This window comes from Rhodnius prolixus, unplaced genomic scaffold (assembly GCF_049639745.1).
Source record: "Rhodnius prolixus isolate KJV_2025 unplaced genomic scaffold, Rpr scaffold_14, whole genome shotgun sequence".
Classification (NCBI taxonomy): Eukaryota; Metazoa; Arthropoda; class Insecta; order Hemiptera; family Reduviidae; genus Rhodnius; species Rhodnius prolixus.
The window spans coordinates 10,848,973-10,871,094 of NW_027411594.1; the positions used below are offsets into that span (position 1 = coordinate 10,848,973).

At 33.0% G+C, this 22,122-nt stretch overlaps 1 protein-coding gene across 4 annotated transcripts; it reads right to left on the reverse strand.

The window, feature by feature from the left end:
- Positions 1–259: 259 nt before the first annotated feature.
- Positions 260–21,852, reverse strand: LOC141451885 (RNA-binding protein lark-like). Of its 4 annotated transcripts, XM_074123659.1 has the most exons (15): positions 20,054–20,290; positions 19,840–19,979; positions 19,716–19,763; positions 16,968–17,106; positions 16,625–16,893; positions 7,132–7,265; positions 6,925–7,049; positions 5,050–5,244; positions 4,832–4,977; positions 4,368–4,475; positions 4,101–4,291; positions 1,569–1,769; positions 1,368–1,488; positions 1,192–1,291; positions 260–669 (listed from the first exon to the last, which is right to left on the reverse strand). In XM_074123659.1, exons 6-15 carry the CDS (start codon positions 7,260–7,262, stop codon positions 338–340), a joined length of 1,650 nt encoding a protein of 549 aa, XP_073979760.1. In that variant the 5' UTR covers positions 7,263–7,265; positions 16,625–16,893; positions 16,968–17,106; positions 19,716–19,763; positions 19,840–19,979; positions 20,054–20,290; the 3' UTR covers positions 260–337. The 4 variants fall into 4 exon arrangements, with proteins under 4 accessions (XP_073979760.1, XP_073979759.1, XP_073979761.1 ...); XM_074123658.1 differs by lacking the exons at positions 16,625–16,893; positions 16,968–17,106; positions 19,716–19,763; positions 19,840–19,979; positions 20,054–20,290 and adding an exon at positions 10,027–10,181; XM_074123660.1 differs by lacking the exons at positions 16,625–16,893; positions 16,968–17,106; positions 19,716–19,763; positions 19,840–19,979; positions 20,054–20,290 and adding an exon at positions 10,027–10,182 and having other exon boundaries at positions 423–632.
- Between the last annotated feature and the right edge of the window lie 270 nt (positions 21,853–22,122).

The following is a 22,122-nucleotide window of genomic DNA, read 5'->3' on the forward strand; positions in this document are numbered from 1 at the left end:
AAATTTTCCTGAATTATGAACAATTTCTATCTCAATATATTGTGTATGGAATCTATTGTTAAACTTGGAGGTGTTAGTTTAGAGGTTGCTGACCACTGGTTTAATGTATCAGTAAGGTAGGTATGAGTAAGGCAGGTTACAACACTGTAAGCACAGCAACTTCATTATAACAGAAAGTGAATTTAAAACACACCTTTTAATTCAGGGGAAGGATATTGCAGGAGCTGGTTAGGTTTTTTACAAACAGCTAAACACAAAGTTAAAGGGTGCATTTTTTTTTTACTATTTTCATTTTACATTAGGTATTTAAACAAGATGAAATAATTATTTTAAAAAATTATATATACATTTTAAAAGTATTATACAAATGTTCACTATTTAAAATGATACGACCCCATGGTGTAAAGGTGCCATCTGCTGAATAAAAACAAGGTCCAATAAATATACGTCCAATACTTTCATCATTTTTAAATACTGTATGTGAAGCACGAGTTTTCAAGGTAATTACAAAATAATTATGCTTTTGCCCACTTAGATCAATTCTAAAATTAGCCTCGTAGTTGAATTCTATGTCAGTATTGCCAGTATTGATAACCATTGGCGATATCTTCTCTTTACTCTTCCTTGACAAACTGTAGTAAGAGATTTTTACATAGACTTTATGATTTCCTAAAAATCAAATGCACACTGTAATCAAGGTTTGGTTTACAATCAACATTCGTCAAAAAACGAGCTGAATGCAAGCTAGCCGCAGATATCAATGTAAACTTAAAAAAAATTATATTTACTTCTCTCAGAACTAGGATGGGCACGATGTTTTTAATTTTAATTTTTATATTAAGTTCAGTAACAATTTAACATTAAAATCAACTAATATTTTAAAAAAAAAGAAGGGGTAAAGTAATTGCCTATTTTTTCAGGCGGGGCTTAACGTCCTATTACCAATTAGTTGTCGTGGACGGAGGCGACTAGCAAATATACTTTACTGTAAATTTCTTTTATTATTCATTAAATAAAATCCAAGGCCTAAGACCGGGAATCGAACCCAGTACCACAGTACATATTAGCTTTACTGGTCAAAAAAAGGATCTCTTCAATCAACTGTCACCTCTCTCCCAATAAACTGAACAGACGATTCAAACTTCTCTCTAAACTTTTATATGTATATATATATAGTAATACTGAACTTACTGTATTTTGGTAATAAACTGAGCACTTTGTTAATCTTGATATAGAACCTATCGCCAACATTGTGACAAGCTAGTTGCATCATTCCGGTACAAGCGTCTACCTAAATAAAAAACGTCATACATAACTTAAATATTTACTGTTAAATCAAAATGTTTACTAAATAGTCAACTGAATACCAATGTTCGCTTGTATAATTTCATGCGATAATTTTTATTGCATTCAAATTCTTGAAGAGAAACTAGTGAATGGCCGATGGCATCGAATTTCCCAAGAAAATCGGAGTTATATACAGACATCCTTAAAACTCAAAAAGCTATTAATATGATGCATTCATTAATAAAAAATATCTTTAAAAAAAAAAAAAAAAAAACAACAACCTTACGATTTTATTCTTTCTATCTTTTAAGATAAACGTAAAGCTCTGATTAATTACAGGATTCAGAGACGGGACAGTTTTCTTACTGGTTTTCACAATGTTTTTGTTTGAAAAGGCGCACACCTTAAGTAAAACAGAATACGGCAGTTTATTGCAACCTGAGCCACTAAGGCCGCCTACTTTACTCACAAATATGGACAACCTAAAACAGAATGAAAATTGTTCAGACAAACGCTTAATTTCAATAAACTTGTACAATAAAATAAACAGGTATCAAAGACTTATCCAGAACGAGGTTTAACGATTTAAATTTCCCCCACGAAAATATACATATAAAAAAAATAATGTTATCAATAATATGCTGTAAAAAAGTGCATTGTAACAGACCATAACAGTTTTCGAAAATCCCAGCTTTAAGGCAAGATTAAATGGTTTCTCTCTAACAACTGAGTAGAAATATAAATCCATCTGTTTGTGATTCTAAACATAATTTTCTGAATTAAAAGTTGGATGTAAAATCGGGAAAGGGTAAGCATACTTCACTGTCATCACCAAAATGGAAATAAGATGTGTAAAGGCTACTTTCTACGCATAATTACATACATAAATAGATAAAAGTAGTCAGGTTGAGTAAAATCACCAATTCCCCAGAAAAATAACTAAAAAAGGTATTCTCTTCTACTGGGATAAGTAATGTGAAACAACACTTGAATAGGCAAAGAAAATATTAATAACTGCACCATCCACCAAACTGAAACATAAATCGAAAAGGAGCAATGAGTGCTCTTGAGAACGGAAATCTTAGCGCTTATGCCACAAAATCGCTGAATAAAACGCAAAATTTTTTCGCAACTATTGAAGTATTGTTAGTTAAACGCATGTAGAAGAAGAAGTACAGAAGTACATTTTCGGCAAGAGACTAATCATAAACCTTTAGACAGATCTGGTATCCCCCTCGTTTACAGAGAATGCTAATTCACCTACTAAGATTCGTCATACTCGTAGATCTACTGAATGGTAATGTTGAGTGAATCAATTACTAATTACTTTCTGGTTCGAAATTTAAAGGTAATGTAGACTCTAATACCCTGTTCAAAGCAAAAATATACAAAAAAAAAAAAAGATACCTGAGAAGGTTTTAAGAGTCGTAAATATGCATTCTAAATCTACTTTGAAATAAAGATCTACCAACAAATGCAGAAGAAACTGCGATCATTCAAATAACAGACAAAAAATAGGTATGTATGTTATATATTAAAGGGCTAGCGTACAAACTACAAGCTATGTTGAAAAATTAAGACCTTATGACAAATAAAAGACATATTATGGCAGAAATAATTGAGAAGACTCGGAACTGAGTTGAAGAGCCGTTTGATGATATTAAAAAATGAAAAGAAAACGAAGGAATAAAGGCAGCAAAGCAAAAGAATAGATACCCTCAATACTCGTGTTTTGCGTAGTCTGTCCGATGTAAACCACTTTAGCTTAAGACTTTCCCTTTCTCCACGCCAAATTATACACTTTCATTAGAAACAGCTCTGGAATCCTTTGAGACTCTCTTCACTTTAAATACATTCATAAAATGCTGTGATAACAAACTTACTAAATAAAATAGCTCTTTAAATTATCAACAGAAAAATTTGTTTTAATTTTTTTTTTGGGTAAAAATTGCCTTTCTTTGGTTAGGACATTCCCACAATTTTGAAGGATGCCTTGCAGATCTTCCTAGCAGGCTCAGTCAGCTTTTGATTAGGGACTTTTGAGCAGCCCATTAACCAAGCAATCATTGTAAGAACATTGTCCTTAATATAGTCATTTAGGGGGTAAAAATAGAGAAATACGTTATCTTCTCTTTTTATGATAAATTGAATTTTCCCGAATTACGCTGGTTTCTTACATGGGGAACTTCTTTATGTAAACCATAGGCCCTGGTAATATAGAGAATGGAAGATGAAAAACGTTCTTTTTGCAACTATAATAATGTTCGTGAAGAGACCTATCACTTTTGGAGGAAATATTCTCTTCTTGTTGAGTTTCATTTATACTTCAGAAGAATACTCACTTCAGGATGAACATCGGGGTTTGACTGGACAGGTCCACGCCCTCGACCTACGATACGCTCGTCAAGCCTGTTAGGTATTACTTCCCGGTATGAAATTAAAAGTTTATATAGAAGGATAATTAGAGTTTTTCAATGAACTTACAAGATATTTTATTTTACTCCATTTTAATTGTAAAAGCGTTTCTATTATCCACAAGTCGACATCGTTCTTGCTCTTTCAATCAGGTTTGAGCCCCCAAGATATATTTTCAAATTTATGTCGCCTTCGACGGAACATATGGTATAAATATGTGTCTTACATCAATTTATTTCTTAATATTTATCGTCCTAATTTTCCTTCTTAAACGAGGATTTTGTGAAAACTCAATTACGAAAACTGAACATGGTCGCAATAATTTTTTTTTAAAAGTATAAAAGATAAAGAAAATCTAAAATAAAAATTTAAATTCAATTAATGCTTATGTTACTTACAAATTTAGTGAAGTATTAAAATAAATACTGAATTCCACAAAGCCGGTAGGCTCTTCTACCATCAAATCAGAGGGATTATCTACTTGCACAACATCTGAAGAGTCAAGTAGACTGGCATTTCTATAAAGGGACAAATCTAACCCATACTGCCTGGCCAGTCTCTCTGCCTCCATTTGCTTATCATTTACATCCTAAAATATATTACCAGGCAGCTTTTAAATTTCTAACAAACATTACAGATAAATTGCTAATTTATATAAATATTACCTCCAAACTTTGCGAATGCAGCCATGTCATGGATTTGGCCAGATTACTGTGGATTGAAACATTTGTTAGCGAGCTCGCGGAGTAATTTGATGATTGGCTCTCAGCTGCCTGTAAACCATGAACAAAATCAACTTACTCAATAAAATGGGGCAGAACGCCCAAATGAGGGAGTATTTGAGCTTCGGGAGAACTATTGCCACTTCTGGTACTAAGATTTTGGCCGAATCATACAACGGACTTATTTTCAAGTTTTCCAAGATTTATTTCTAAAATTACTCTGGCTTTCTTTAAACTTCATATGGGAGAGGTTACAAAAGTTAAAAATGTGGTTGGGTCTGTAGTACCGTTAATTTTATGCTTATGGTACGAGCAATAAGTCCTCTTATTGGAAAACTTAGTAAGGAGAAAACATTTTTCATCGTAAACGAATCATTAGTGTATACCTGTAGTAGTGCAGTGCATACCTGTTCCAAGCTGATAAGGTTTGGCGATGAGCTGCACGAACCTTTGTGCAGTCGTGGTTGTTTCTCTTCCCTAAAGTTATGTTGATTCAATTTTAGACATACTTTCTGAGAAAAGACATCTTCTTCACCCAAGTTTTGAGTATTTGCTGAATCAAAAAATATTTATATCTTATACAATTAAGATACATAAAGTATCTTAAAATTAAACTAACTCTAACCTGTATAACGAATGAGTGGAATGTCTCCTGCAGTACTTTTATCAGTACATCTTGACAGGGAGTACTCTTTCTTTTTCGCATTAGATAAAGGTAATTTCCAAGATCTGGTTTCTTTAGGTATGGGTAATATGTTAGGCATCTCGGATATAGTTGGCAATGTTTTCAATCTAGTCTCTAGTTCATACCTGGACACTCCTAAACAGACCAATTATATCAACAAAGCAAATTAATTAGCATTTTCAATGTATTTAATGAGAAATTCACAACTAATTCACTTACGTACATTTAATAATGATTTTTGAACACAGTTTGTAGTATTCAGAATGGTTTAATTCAGAATGTAACTACAAGAGAAAATTTAAAAAAAGTGCTACAGAAAACAAAAGCAAAAAATATGGACACTAGTCTGTTAGACGTAAAACTGAACACCAATCATTAAAAACAAAATTCAGAATGTCAATAAAAATAAAAAAAATCTCAGAGTTCTGGCAGTCAATAAATTAAAATATAAAACAATGCTATCCCAATTAGCACAGTCGCTGTAGTAGTGGTGTTTTTATTGAATTGCTACAATTTAAATATTACAATTAATCTATGAATTAAGACATTGCATGGACTTACTCACGTCCATCTGCAGAGTTGTTATGCTTACACATATAAAGAAAATAGATAAAAAATAAAAGTTTTAAGAGAGAGAGAGACAAAAAATAAAAAGAATATTTCAGATCAGAATTAAGTATTTAATACAATTTTAATTTCATTAACAATTAAACATCTGTATTTACAGCTGCCTGTACTGCCAATCGATAGAATATGTGCGAATAGCGTTTGTAAGCACTTTCTGCATGAACGATTTGATGGGGTTTCCCTACTTAACAGGTCTTATAACAGGGATAACAGTTCTTTATTTGATACGTGACCTATATTAGAAATAAAAGTATTGTAATCGCCTATTTTTTCAGGCGGTGCTTAACCTCCAACTACCTATCAGGTATCGTGGTTGAGGGCAAAAGCACACACCTTACTATAAACAAAATGTTTTTTCTAACAAATAAAAAGTAGCTATACGCGTGATTCGAACTGGACCTCTTACACTTACAAGCCACACTTATAACCATAAGATCAACACCCACCCCTTTCAGGGATAAATACAGCGGGTATTACGAAAGGGTGAAAAACATCCGGATTGGGTATGATTTTTACCCATTTCTGTAAGTATTTAACTTCTATCATCTAATTGGTTACTGATTATTGATTACATAGAAGATATTTTAAAAAAATATATCAGAAACCGAAATTCGTCCAACAAAAAGAGCAGAAATATGATTATGCTTTTTAACAAAGACAGAAAGTTTGAATCAATAAATTATAGAGTTGTACGGCCAGAGAATAGTTTTGTTAAGAAGATTACGTAAATATTACCTCGTGTAGAAGATTGGTGTGATGACTTGGGACTTAGTAAGAATAGAAGCCGTCTTCATAACAACGAAAATGGAGAGAGGGCTAAAGAAAATGCACGGGGACTAGTGCAGTATTTTTTTAAAATTTAAGGCGAGTTCAACATCTTATTGGAGCCCGAAGCTTTTTTCAGGTTAATGTCTGACAGTGTTCTTTAATTAAGATAACAGTGACCATCACTGGAAACTGTATGATGCTTCTGAAAGAGAAAATCTAAAAACCAGCAGCTGGATTCGAATAAGGAATCTCCTCGTAGGAATCACTACGCTAACCAATAACTTTGTCCCTACCTCTCTGCATTATTACCGTTAATATCATTATTTATATTTTTTATAGGCGCACCGACTATTAGGTAATTGGCGTCGATATTATTACGATTATTATTATTTACATTACTTAGTATTTGAACTTAATTACCTGGTTGGACAGTAATAGGATTACTGGACCAAGGGATAGGTACTCCATTGTATGACTGTAAAATACTGGAATGTCTGGGCATTTCAATTTCTTCACCGTCTTCATTAGTTAGAGTCTGGCCAACACTTGAAATATAAAATAGTTATTTAAAATTATACAAAACGATAAACTGTGTTATTTATAGTTTATAAAAAAATTATCACAAACCTGGATATTCTCCGTACAGTCTTCACAGGCTGCTGTACAAAAGATGTAACAAAAAGATGATCAGACTCAGCATTCTTATCGTCGCAACAATTTTTAAAACAGTCTGAACACCAGCCAAACCATGGGCCCATTACCTAATTAAAGCAAAAGAACACAATACCTAATTTGGTTATCACAACTGTAAAACTTGTTCAAGCAAAAGTTTGAAATAAACAAGCAATATATAAAATAAATAAATAAGACACTGAAAAAAAAAAAATGTAATAAATAAGAACTTTTGAAGAAAACTGAGCACAAGAATAAAAACTTTGAGCAAAAATCTAAAATAGTTTTGGATTCTGGGCATTTCAGTAGCAGAGAACCAAAAATTTACTATTCGCGTCGAGTGGAACCTGAAGGAATATTTTATTTCAAGGTCCGATAAGAAGTTTCTGTCACAATTCCTTCTGAACAAAAGGAAAGAGGACTTGAGTGCTTATAACATTCATTTACTTCCCAGCACAATAACTGATACTGCTGATTGACATCACAATTCTCCCAGAACCATATTTTCATATTTCTAGAAGAAATATTTTAAAAAATCTGTCGTGAACACTAACATCCTCTTACTTCTCAAGTATTCTCAAGGTTCGAATTCATTAATATTCTTCAAACTCGCAATGTTTTATCCATACTAATGTTCACCACCTTATTTATGTAAACCCTACATTACACAGAAATATAATCTCAAGTTTTCAGACTAGCCTAGAAGCCATTTTGGGGAAAATGAACTATCCATTGAAAAGAAAGGATCTTTTCACCCAAACACATACTTCCTGTATTTTCTATTGGTGGACGTACGATTGCCGAAACATATGCTTGCGATGGTGCAAGATCGGGTGCAGCAGGCACACATCCATCCTATTTCCCGAAATCTGCTAGGATCGGGGTTTGATTGTCGAGTCCCATGGTATCCCCTAATTATTTCAAATATCTAATTGAAATTTCCTGCCGTTTTTCATTTTTGAGAACGCTGACCACGACTCCACTCACATTTTTTCTTATTAGGCAAAATCGAAACGCTGGAAATTTCTAGTGAAAACTAAAAATCAAAATAAACAGTAAACAGCTTATCAGCGTAGAAGTAGAATGCCTTCTTAGGGTGAACAGTTTCTACTTTTCAGACCAAGAAAAGTTGTTAAGAAGAAAATTCTAATAAATGATATTTTTCAAAATACTTCCTCCGGCCCATTTCCAAAAATGCTAGAGATTTACTAGCTATAAACAAAATGTACACTTTCTTCACAAGTTGTTTACACCACTTGAGCCTAACATATGACGTATTAGGCCTTTTAAATTATTATTTAATATGAAACTGAAAATTCATGAGACAAGAAAAACAACAAAAAACACTGATAGATTTAAATTAACAATCCCTACAATATCAACAACTTATATATAACAACACCTTATTATCCCTACAACATTTAAATAACTTTCTCTAACCATTCGAAAGAGTTGCAATAGTTCAGATAATCTATTTTGAGCTATATTCAATCTGTTTTAAAGTACCTCTATAAGCAATTTTTACAAATTAGTGTGTACATCATTAATATATCTACGATATGTTAAGTGTTTAAATTTCATATTTGGTTTTGAAGCACTAGGGCCGAGAAGTTTTTCAGCAAAATAAGCCAACAATGGCGGAGCGGACAAGTTTACTAAATAGATATACACAACTTTTGGAAACTTTTGAGCAACAAACAGTTTTCTTTAAACTTTTAACACTAATTGCAGAAGCCCCCTGAGTCTTTTGTTTGAAAAAGGTTTTCAAAGAAAATTAGAGCAAGACCACTTCTGGGACCGAGTGACTTCTTTTATTGCCATTTTGGCGTCATGTACGGCACTATTATTTGCTTAATAATTATAAAAATTAAATATATAACTAAAGTACCAAATGCAGAGCGTATCGGTTGATTGATGTAAACTCATCTATTTGTTACTGTAAAATCCATCCTCTAGTGAAACTTACAATACTTTGAAAGAAAGATAAGATCTAAGATGGCTGGGTCTGAATGAGAAGAAAAGATTGATGATGTATGTGAGTGTTGGAAGTCTAAAAGAGTGTTAAAAACTATACAAAATAAATAAAATGGAGCCTTGTATTATTCTTCAATGAAATCCCCAACCAATAGGGAGAACATGATTAGATGTGTGTTCCTTGTTTAACGCTGAAACATCGGTTAGAAAGACATAAGGAGCAAATAGTAGATTCACATCTACTGTCATCTCACGGTGGTGCAAGCACGGTTACCAAACCTGATAATCATATGCTTGCGCAAGTAAAAAAGGGCACCCGAACAGCACTGCTTCCGCCAAATAGAAGAAGCAATTAGCTCTATTAAGCGCTGAATCCAAACTGATGATTAACCGACTTTGTTCAAAAATAATTAAAATTATGGAACTTCACTGATATTCTCACTAAGGTTTTTCTTTTTTTAAAAAAAAATAACAATAATGAGTAGATAGTAGCTAAACTAAAAATCTGCTATTAGCGTTTAAAAAGAGCAAACCTCTAAATTCCCAAACTTACCCAAAAAATGAGAGTGGTAACCAATAAAAAAGGAAAATTGTCTTAATCTGAGAATTACTGCATTACATAAACCAATCACTTGTTGAAGGAGCTGCTCGATTAAGGAAATTAACGATTGTGTGTGAATTGTATGCAGAAAAGTTATGTTCGAAACAAAATCAACTATCCTTGGACTAATCCTTACACTAATCGTATGTACAAGGCTGTTTTGAACATTATTGTAATTACTACACTCATAGACCCGACCCGATTTAGTAACAAATATAGTGGTAATTGAGTAAGGCTGGGAACACCTTTCGATTTCATTAATGTATGGCAGGTACCTGCATGAATATGGTTCAGAGATTAACTGCCAGCTGGTTGTTCGCAAAGTACTAGAAACAACAGCTGCAACACAACATATCAAAGTAACAATTACAAATATTTTGCCCAACAGAGCTGACTGTACTGGGACACCCACGTTACTTGCAGCCTGCCCTTATCACAAACTACAGGAAAAAGTGGGAGAGACCTTCTGATTAAAAACATCGAACTGTTAAATATAAACGTTAAAATAATTACTTGTAATGTTTTAACCCAAATGTAACTTTTCATTATCTGCTCCTCACTTTACATACTTCTACAGACCCAAACAAAAGTTAGTTTAAAAAAAATATTGTCAGAAATATTTACGGGGGCTCCAAACAGGACTTAGTACTCACACAGTTGATTAGTTTATTGCAATTTAAAATATAAAAATAGAATTCTAAATATCATTCGTGGGAAAAAAAGTTTCTAGAAATTTCTCCCCAACAAGGATTTCAGATTCTCTGATCAGAAAAAATTAAACCCGATCTAAAATTTAAATACAGAACAATTTGATAACAAAATTAAGGATATTTCATGATGAATTTATGTAATTACACAATTAAGTAGTTTTGAAAAATAAATTTGGTGATGGTTTAAAAAGTTACCATTTCGTTTTTTTACAATTTTTCTTTTCGGCCCTGGTTTAATGTTCCCACAGGAGTGGGTAAACTTGGAAGATTAATTTTTCATAATTTAGTTAGGTCGTTCGACATTACATCTGTTTAATATCACAAAATTGCAGCTGCTGCGAACGAACACAAATCTAGTATCACTCTCACTTCAGTTACTGTAGCTGCATTTATTACTAAGTTATTTAACTGATAAATTTTCCTTTAACCCTGATGATACTCTAAATACAGTTATTCTTCTTTACTAAATATAAACCTCCAATAAATTACACTTTAGGTAGAAAGCAAGTGGAACTGGAAAATATATATATTCAGAGCCAAAGCCAATCTCGGGGCGGGTGTTGGTATAGAGGTCAAGAGCACGGCTTTGCAAATGGGAAACCCATATTCAAATCCCGCATATGATTACTTTTTATTTATTAGAAAAAATTGTTTACAGTAAAGTATGAGCTTCCGCCCCTGTCCATGACACCTAATTGGTAGTTGGACGTTAAGCCCTCCTTAAAAAATAGGTGATTACTTTACTTTTTACAAAGCCAATCTCTATCTCAATTGTACTTTTCTTAAATAAATTATAATTAAACTTATATGTTGATGAAAATCAGGGGCGGGTTTGGTCTAGGGATTATGAAGCGTAGCTTTCTAAGTGAGAGATCCCATTATTTGAATCCTGCATGTTATTATTGTTCATTCCTTTTGGTGACTGATTCATAGTTTCAACAGGATTAAAAAATAACTGCCAGTTTCAGTCATGATATATTTTTATTATGCCGAGCTTTCGTCCTAGGGAGTAGCTCGACTTCAGGGTTGTGGAACATATTTACAATGATATACATATTACAAATGATGTACATATCAAACAGGCTAAATTTTAAAGCTGACACGAACAATTTAAACAACATATACTCCAATTTACTACAAAGTACTTGACAATTGGCAACACAGACCGATCATACTCAGTCCATGAACTAACAAGCAGAAGACACACTAACCTTTTAATGATGTAAAATATTACATTGTAAATTAGGTAAATAATTTTGTAAATTTCGTTACATTATAGATTTTCATTTTAATATAATTACCATTAACACATTGTAAGTTCCACAATCCTGAGAAGATGACCTAGTCCCTAGGTCGAAAGCTCAGAATAAAAAAAATATATCATGACTGAAACTGGCAGTTATTTTTTAATCCTATTATCCTGCATATAGCTATTTTTTGTTAGAAATGTTTATAGTTATGTATGTGTGCTACCGCCCCCTGTCCGCGACACCTAACTGGTTGGACTTAAACATTTTACTAGTTGGACGTTAAGCCTGCATGCAAAAATAAGCAATAACTTTTACTTTTTACTTAAAACCTCAAAAATGCTATGCGCTATTTGCAAAATTTGACAAACTCTAACTATAGGATAAATTTTGAGCCTATCAGGCTCATCTGTATCCGTTGAAAGGATATTAATCACTTTTTAATCAAATAGTACGTTTAGCAAAGGTTAACTTAAAATTATTACCATAAAATTATCCACTAAATGGCCTTTTTAATTAAAGGCAAATAGCATACAAAGGCGAGACTAACATTCAATATTGAAAAACTATCAAAATTGTCCCGATCTGAGAAATAAATATTATGGTAAGACTGTAAACATATTTATTTACACAACTTTGTAAAAAAAAGAGGAAACTGGGAAAGGCGATTGAACGATGAACTGTCTGATTCGCTTATTTAAATTGGCCGTTTCATTATGTTTCAATAAACTGTCAGCGCGAATGTTGCTGTGCTGTATTTATCCTACCTTCCCTCTCTTGCTACCTCAAAATAACGTTAATACAATTTATTTCGAAATATAATTAGAAAAATACATATAAATTCAAAACAAAAATTAAAACTGGTCGGCTGGACAGTTGTATAAGGGCTGACCGTCAAAAACTGCATTTACATGAGATCTGAGAAGATATAATTTATATATGTACATATGTTTCGGGAATTCTCAAAAAAGCAATTTAAAAAATTCTTCAGGTTGAAGACTGGTCTCCAAGATTCAAGATCCAGTCTACTAGGGTAACTAGGTAATAAATCGCAATAGGCAATCGCAGCTTCTGAAAAGTTTCGTTTTAAGATAATTTTATTCCACACTCTAAAGCAATTAGACAGTGAGAGGGGCATTTTGTGGAAACTTCTCGGTGAAAGCCAATATAGGAAATTCGAGCTAATTCCTCTAAATCACAGAAAATTGGGCCTACCACATACCAAAATGAAGATGTAGGGATTTTGCCCAGATGGTGTTAGGAGTTGAAAAGTTTTTCTAAAACCGAGAAATTTCAGCAATGGCAGACAATTTTCGAAATGAGTTGTCTTCTTGAGATTCCTTAACGTTCTTTTCCTGAGTTCACCAAAAAAGTTTATCTTAAAAGAAAAAAACTCAAATTTGATTAACAATGTAAAAAAATTCCAAAGCGCGACGTGCCATCTTCTAAGGTCAATGACGCTTGGAGACTTCTTAATGCATCACCGACCGCCTGTGACTATTCACATCATTGTTGCGTAATTAACTCCACATAACTTTTTCTTTTTTTTAGAGGAACTATTCTTATCAGATGGTAAAAAGTAGTTTTAGAAGTCAACAACATAGTGACTCATCAATGAAATAATATACTTCCTCATTATTATGTACATTGTTCAAGTATAATATTCTATACATTACTATGAATTTAATTTTTAAATAACAATATACTTCACTTTCTCTAATTCCTCGAAAGAGAACCTACAGATTTTCTGTTTTCATTTTTCATAGAAATTATCCGGTTTTAGGGGGATGTGTTGTTCAACATAACAGAAAAATGAAAATTGAATATCTCGTTAAGGTGCGATCGTTAAGGTTGCACGAAATAACATGAGATAAAAAGGTATGCCGCCAAACAGATGTGCCACATTACTGAGTAGTCTTGAGTTTTTTGAAATTGATTTTGACAAGGCTCTAAAAAAGTTATTGTTTGATTTGTTGGACAGCAAATCTTAGTAATCTTATATTGCTCAAGTGCAGGTCAGAAATTTTAGTCCTAGATTCAGTTAATATGGCTGTTTTTTGACCTAGTAGAAATTTTAGAGGCCTGGGGCTTAGTTCTCCCCTCAGAAACATAAAAAACTTATCGAATTGGCACTATTCTGCTTAGCCACACGACAAAGTATTGTAAACAAAGGAATATGCAAAGGTGGCTTAAACTTGAAAAAAAGGTTTTTGTCATCAATAAAAAAAAAAAAATGCGGAATGAAACAGATTCAATTAAAAAGATAAATATTGAGCCATCTTGAAACTAGTAAATGTTTACTGATTTCTCTGTCATCTGTGATTAAGTGCTCTGAAGCAGGAGCCAATTTAAAATGGTGCTGCTAGCAGTGAATTGTTCATAATAACGACATATTATAACGACCACACATAATTGGCACGCACTCACTTTTATCTTTATTTATACTATCTGGAATCAAAGTAAAACATCTTTACTGTACATTGATATTTTTATTGTATAAGACAAAGCTGTACAGCTTAGAACCGACAAATTGTTCAATGCAAATTACAAGCATTTTAGCTACTTAAAGGGCAGTAAAAAAAGAAAAAGGAAAAAGTTGCTTCACGAATTGATCCAAGAGTTTGTTTTGAACTTTACAGTCACTTCTTTTCTGTACAATAGCAATAATCCATACGTCTACGCTAACAAATAACAACCTTAATTTTTTATTGCTAATGTTGATGAACGACTTCTTCTCAATTCTATTTTAAAAAGTAATATAAAACAATGGAATGTCATTTAATAAAAATATATGCAATGGAAAACTTTATAATCAACCTTGATTTAAAAACAAAAACTATGCTTTTGTTTGCACTTATTATTTGTATAGCCTATGTAAGTGATACATGAAATTTCAAGACTTATATTTATATATCGAACTTCATAGTACTAGTACAAAGTGATTACCTATCAGAATAACTTTTAAGACTGGACAATAAAACGCAATTTTTATTATCATCCAATAGTGCTGTAATATAACAGCCAAGCAAATTAATGTGTGTCCAACATTAATTTCTAATAATTATATAATTTTTATGAAGATAGATGCTTTATTGAAACATAATTAGCTATAGCTAATACTCTAGTATTACATAAATTCTTCTAAGCACACTGAATCACTTGGCATATTATAAAAAGATTTATTCACAAACAAGTCAGAACAATTAAATTTTTTTATAACACTGTACATTGCAGCAAGAAAATAAAAAGAAAAAAGAAAAAAGAAAATGTAATAAAACATTCAGCACGGAAATAATTGAATACACATGTCGAACGTGGAATAAATGGCTTGAAAATAATAAACGAAGCAAACATTAAGTAACCGAATTATTATTCAAATTTTATATTTACTGAATGGTTATAAATTATATATATATATAGAAATAATGTGTGTGTGTGTGTGTGTGTGAGAGAGAGAGAGAGTGAGAAAGAGAAAGAGTGAGTGAGTGAATGTGTATACCAGCAAATACATACATATATATATAGTTCATATATGCAACTATATATAAATTGCTAAATAGTAGGACGGTATTTCGTATTTACCGGATCTAGCCCGTAAACACTACCGCCGACCGAACATACTAGAATGTCTTTTGAATCAATGTTTAAAACTACTATTATGTACACAAGCTGTACTTCAAGTAAGCACAAAATCTTTTTAAAGTAATCAGAAGGAAGACTAAATGAAAATTATTGTAATGTCGTGAAAGAATAACAAAACTGCTTACAATGAAATGTTTAAGAACAAGCAAAAGACATAAGTATTTTTTGTCCCTAACAGCAACTGTCAACGTTTAATTGCATTCTAAACTAGAAAAAAAAAAATAATTAAAAAATCGAACTATGCATCCATTTTATGATTTATAAAATAAATTTAATTGAAACTTACAATTAGAAAAAAGTCGAAGATAAATATTAAAATAGTATGTTTATATATGTATATATATATATATAGATGAATATATAATTGATGTTGCTACAAGTAACATCCAAGGCTACAAAGTAACCGAACACGTGACCGCCGTAACGATGTAGTCCCGACCGGTCTCTTCAGTACGGCGCGAAACGGCGCGGCGATGCTCCACGGGCTCCCATTCTGAACAGAAGTAAACCAGCGATCAATTAAGGTAGTTGCATTAAATCTTACTGCGTTCATTACATAGTTTACATTAATCTTTACATCTCTCCAAACTTTCTATCGCATCAAACAAATATACACAACAATTACTTGCAAAACTTTACATAATAGCTAAAAATAATAAACGTTAGTTTGTAATACCTAGTCAACAACAAAATGAAGAGGTGAACAGCAAAGCTTTAAAAAAATTGCAACTCTAGCAAACGGAAATGAATAACGAAACAAAATGACACCATGAGAAAGATATAATTTAGAATAGCATGATATAATCAACTGTGAATCTTCTTGGTGAATGGAAGACTGAAGCATTTCAGCAATTGTTGATTTCATCCCCGTCATAGCACGCATGATTTCCTTATTTCCAACAGGTTTTGGATATACATTTATAATCAGAGGTTCTGTCACTACAGAGATTTCGGTATTCACTTATTTGTCACACGTTACACTTGCTGACAATTCGTTAAGTCGAGTAAAAAACTCTAAATAAAACTAATGAATCAACTTCTGAAGATGAATGAAAATATTAAACTGATCATAAATAAGGAAAACATTGGCACGACGATATAAACATCAACGATATTATCTGGCCCTAGAGCATATATCAGATTTCTAAAAAAAGTCACAATGATTTTTCATGTTCATTACGTAAATCTGATACACAATGAAATGGCTTCAGTTCATGTGAGAAGCATTTCAAAATATTATTCCGTCCGCCTAACAGAAAATACATTATACATACCTGGATCTGAATGGAGGCTCAGGTGAGCGTCGACTGAACATGCCATAATCGGATGATCTACCAAAAGAAGAAGATCTCATGGAATATTCTGGTGAGCGATCAAAGGCAGACCTCGGTGGTGGAGGTGGCAAGAAATCGCGCGCCCTCAAAGGGGGAGGCGGTGGCAAAACATCGCGGCCCAATGGTGGTGGTGGTGGTGGGTATCTTCTGTCGTCATCAAAGGAACCTCTGACTGGCGGGCGCTCGTAGTATCGGTCATAATAGCTGTCCTGCATCACCGAACATCCTCCCTATTTATTCAGTTCACCACAATCAAGAAATAGAGATACTTCAGAGTACCTACCTTAGACTTGCTGCCAAAAGGATCGCCGCCACTAAGCATTCTGTCTCTGATGAAAGGAGGAGGTGGAGGAGGGTAAGGATCTCGTGGACCACCAAGCAATCTGTCTCGGAAGCCCATACGATCTGGGCCCATTGGTCGCCTACAAGCAAAACTAATGTTCAGTTAACATTTTAACTATTTACATATTAAGCACTCTTATTAAGCTCACTAAACAATGTAGTTCAAAAAGTAATATTAAATACGGAACACTGCAATTTCGCTGCTAACAATAAGTACAGAACAATTACCAAATTAGGAGTTAATTTCACTCCAGAAATAGTTCAGAATAACATTTATTTTTGCTTAGGTGTTTCCCCATGTAGAAACGAAAAATGTATTCAGAAAACTACTTTCACGATTAACAACTGATGGGCGAGCTAGGTGTAATATTATTTCTAATAGACTGAAGTGTTTTGGGTCTCACTGTTATCGGACCTCCGAAATTGAACCGGTAAAAAAAATCAAACTTTCCTAGGATTGTACACAAACTCGTTCTCTATATGGTAGTGATATCGTAAAAGTGCTTCATTGAGACATGAACTTACGATTCTTTTTTTTCTTTTTTTAACTTGATACCACTTTTCGAAACGTTTTCCACATTTAACTTAATTTAAAAACCTGGGATCCCTTTAGGAGTAGTCCTTAGAAGAGCTCTTTTTCCTTCACGCACAAATTATTTTAAGAAACATATACAACTTTTAGAGTAAAGAAAGGAAAAATAACTTCCATTTTCAGACACAGAATAGCAGAAATTAAAAAAAAATATTCGAAAGAATACAAAAAAAGGACATTATTATCCATAGTGATCACAAATCTATGCTTATACTTAAATCTAAATACAAACTTTCATAAGAGGAGGGCATATTCCATCCGTTTTCTAAGTAATGAATTGCTTTCTTCATCAAAGGAGAGAATATCGAGAGGATTATGGCATTTTTAAACATAGATGAGGATGATTAGGAATATGGAGATGTGATAAATGAAGAAAAAAAGATCGGAATAAGAACGTAATAAACGCTACAAATTCTACAACTAAAATTGAAGTGTTAAAGATGGTCCGGAGAATTTTAGGCTGAATGATTGAATTCAATTACAAGTTTATATTGTTTCGTAGAATCTCCATCATTGCCTTCAATGCCTTTAATCTTCATGCGCGGATTCCAAGGATGTCTTATGTCTGTATAAAGCCAAGTAAGAGGACACTGGCAGGGAGATTAGGATTGAATCGTAACTGAATGGAGAACAGTTTTTCGCGTAAAGTAATTTTTGATAGCGTTCTCTCGTTTCAGACGACACTGTCCACCACTGAATAATGAGCTGTAAAGAAGCTCCTAACAAAAGGAAATCTAAGGGCCAACAGCTGAATTCTATCCCGGGATCTCCGTGTGGGAATCCAATACGTTAACCGAATAGCTAATCCCCTCCCTCAAATTATTATATTTTGTTAAAAATTAATTTACTTAAACGGAAGCAAAATATATGTAGAACTAGTAAGAAGTTTTTTTGTTCTGGAGTGGTTGCAACACTTATACATTAGATACTTTCCGCATTATCTGCACAAATCTTCCAGTTACGCAATTCGAATTAAATGGAGATCTCGAGAAGATAGCAAAAAACTAAGTCTAAATACTGTTTTCAAATTCCAACAAACGAACTTTTGGCAACAAATTTTATTCTTACTAATATTAAAGAAGAATTAACAAGAACTATACTAATGTAAGTCGCTTTAGAGGAATGTTTCCTAGAGTCAGCTGAAAATTAATGTAATGAAAAAAGAATTAGTTTAAATATATCATAAATTTATTCATATAAAAAGAAAGTTTAAGCTTTTTCGAGAAAATAGCAAAATAAATAACTGAAACAAAACTAGCTCCGAGAAAATAATTAAAAACAGACTCATTTTTTCAGACAAACTAATTAGGAGTAGTGAAGCTCCACTTTCTAATCCACGTTCATTATTACTACACTAAAACCGTCGCTGCCCCTAATGAGTGGATTACTAAACGTTTTGATGGTCCCATACAATCCCGTCAAAATGAGAACATGCATTTACATTTTGCGCGATCATAAACTCTTAAGAAGTAGGTTTTTTTTGCTTGGGTCAGACAGTGAGAGAGGTGCCATGTCGATGGAAAGCCAGAGATTCACAAGAAAGTCGTCTAGGAAACAAAGGTTTTTTGCCATAAGCAAAAGAAAAAAAAAAGATATAGTGAGCAGTGTGCAACCTGATGCCATAAACTGAATTTAGTATATTTCTAAGAAAATTCAACTAATAGATGAGGTTTTATTGGCAAAGCCAGAGAAATATATCTTAAATCACTTCTTCATTGCTTTTTAAGGTTAAAACAAACATACCTCACCCATAAAGAGCACTATGAAGAAACACCAAGAAAGCCTTTAACGAAAAGAAATTGCCTTCAAAAAAGGCCTTCTCTGATTAATGTCGATAAAACCTAATTAAAATTTAAGGGCAGAAATTCACTAACCAATTGACTTTTATTGAAGGTTTATCGGACATTTTATTTACCTTCATCACTTAGTTCCAACATCAAATATGATGTTAAGGGCTTATAGCTGACAAACTAAATCTAGAGCAGGCAGCAATACATAACTCATCAAAAACTATTTTTTCGATTAACAATCTGTAACCCTTTTGTTTCCTACGTCACCTCGAAATTATAATAATCTATTATTATAAGCTTGACCTACCCTCCGGCCCGTGGGCATTCCTTAGACCAGTGTCCTCCTTTGCCGCACCTGGAACGAAAAACATTCATCCTTACAAATTTTTAAGATATTCTGAAATAGAATAGAACTGCATCAAAAATTTTACCTATAACATTGTTCTGGATCGCCCATTCCTGGTCTCTGACGTACCCTACTAGTTGAAACTTGCACTTTCATAGGCTGACCTTCTAACATATGACCATTAAGCTCTTTAATGCACGCATTTACATCGTTCGAATCTATGTGCTAAAATATCAATACAACACTATTTTAGTCCACTAAAAAGTTATAACTAGTATAATTAAATGCAAAAAACTTACAACAAAGCCATAGTTCCGAACAATATCACATTCCACCACAGTACCAAATTTAGAAAAGAGAGTCCTAACTTGGGAAGCTTTTACTCCATCTGCAAGGTTTCCAACAAATATTTTTGTCGTAGGTGTATTTGGTCCTTTACGACTGGTAGCTGCTTCTACTTTCATCGGTTGTCCATTTACCAAATAGCCGTTTAAGTTTTGAATAGCATCACGGCCAGATTCTTCATTTTCCATGTGCTGAAAAGGATTTCATTATGTACTCTAACGTTTTCCAAAGTGAGGAGTACCCCCTAGAGATGCATAAGACAAAAGAAATGAGTTACTCTGAACATTTCGTTAAAATGCGAAGTACAAACAATTTTTTTTTTAACACTCCAAGCATCAGTTTCAGTTCCCATACTTCAAACAGTCTGATGTGACCCCATATTACCACAAAAATCGAAACTAGGCTATACTCAAATGTAGCATTTAAAACAATGCTTTGACAAAGTTTTGTCATTATCCAGCAAGACCAATGTGAAATTGAAGTGACCTTGCTAAGTGGCGGATTCAAGATAGTTTACCGACCAACGGTCGCTAACCCGCAGTCTTGAACAGTTTTATGGCCCGCGAAATTCATCCTAATTTTATAAAATTTATTTTGTTCAATATTTTGATTTGTAGTGTAGTGTTTTGTAACCTATAAATCTTATATTTTTTGTTTCACTACGCTGCTTCTGTTTTTATACATATTTAAAGGTGGGCACTAACATATTATTCAACCATCTCATAATTGTCATTAAATTATCTAAATTTACATGTAAGAATAATTACTCACTTTGTTTAGAATTTTCACCGCAAAAATTTTGCGTAGTAGATCCAATCTAACAGATATATGTACATATATGTTTATAAGCGGCCCGCAGGCTTATAATGAATTTCCCATGTGGCCTGTAAGATAATTTGGGTTGGCCACCCCTGGTTTAACGAAACAATTTGTTCTAATATTTGCGAATTCTAAGCTCTGATAGAAATAAGAAACCTCTTGCAACTTATTATTATAGTTACAATTACATTTCAATATTATCGAGGTAAAAATTTCACAGTATTTCCAACCAATAAGTAATCCTCATGCGAAGCCATTTTGTTACGTAATTTCAACTCACCAACTAACCAGATTTTTATCTTCGATTTTAAGCTAAAGGAATTTGATTGAATCGGAAATGGCTGATTGCCGGTGAGATACAGATTTAAGTAGATTTATAAATACAAAAGAACTAAGTATATTCGAAAACTTAAAAATCTGGCAATACTGATTCACAAATAAACAAGAAGTCAATAAAATTAAATTTTCTTACCACGAATCCGTAATTCTTGACTACATCGCATTCAATTACTTTGCCGTATTTTTCGAAGTGTGGCTTAATATCATCAGCCCCAATCGTGTCAGCTAAATTGCCAACAAATATTTTAAAAGTACCTGCACTGCTTACCGGCATTATTAGAACACACTACTGCAAAAAAAAAGAGTAAGGTTTATACTGTAATGGGCACATTAGTCTTTATTCAAATACAATAAAACATCTTCTTAAAAAAATAAGTGTACATCAAATACAATGAAAAGTACGTTATAACAAGTTTACTAAACCAAAAATACTTACCTGGCTGGCAAAGGGTGTTAAGTCAGGGACGCTCGCTCGAATCCAAGATGGAGGATTTCAAGGCTGCTTAACCAACAACCAGAATAAAAACCTAACAAGCCACGGCCTGACCAATATATAGTTCTTCACAGTTTCACACATAGGCAGTGATGTAATCAAGGGTTGGCATTATCGTAACACACTTAAATGTAATTCAAAATTAATTAAAAGTATTTAGACTTAACCATAAGTAAGGACCTACAAACTGGCAAGAAATAATGTTCAACCAGCTTCTAACAAAATGAATAATGGCTAGGAGGGACGAGAAATTTATTTTTTCGCTGTTTTATTAACAGAAAACGGTTTTGTAAATAAGTACTACTTTTATTGTAAAACGGATGATTTATTATAAAAGGAACGACGGTGTTTTTGAACTTACATCAATATGGA

Excerpts from the sequence above, each read along its gene's own strand:
- LOC141451885 (XM_074123658.1), bottom strand. Across the intron at positions 4,292-4,367 it reads TGCATTCGCAAAGTTTGGAG|GATGTAAATGATAAGCAAAT; the intron begins GTAATATTTATA and ends AATATATTTTAG. Across the intron at positions 1,292-1,367 it reads AATTATACAAGCGAACATTG|GTAGACGCTTGTACCGGAAT; the intron begins GTATTCAGTTGA and ends TTTTTTATTTAG.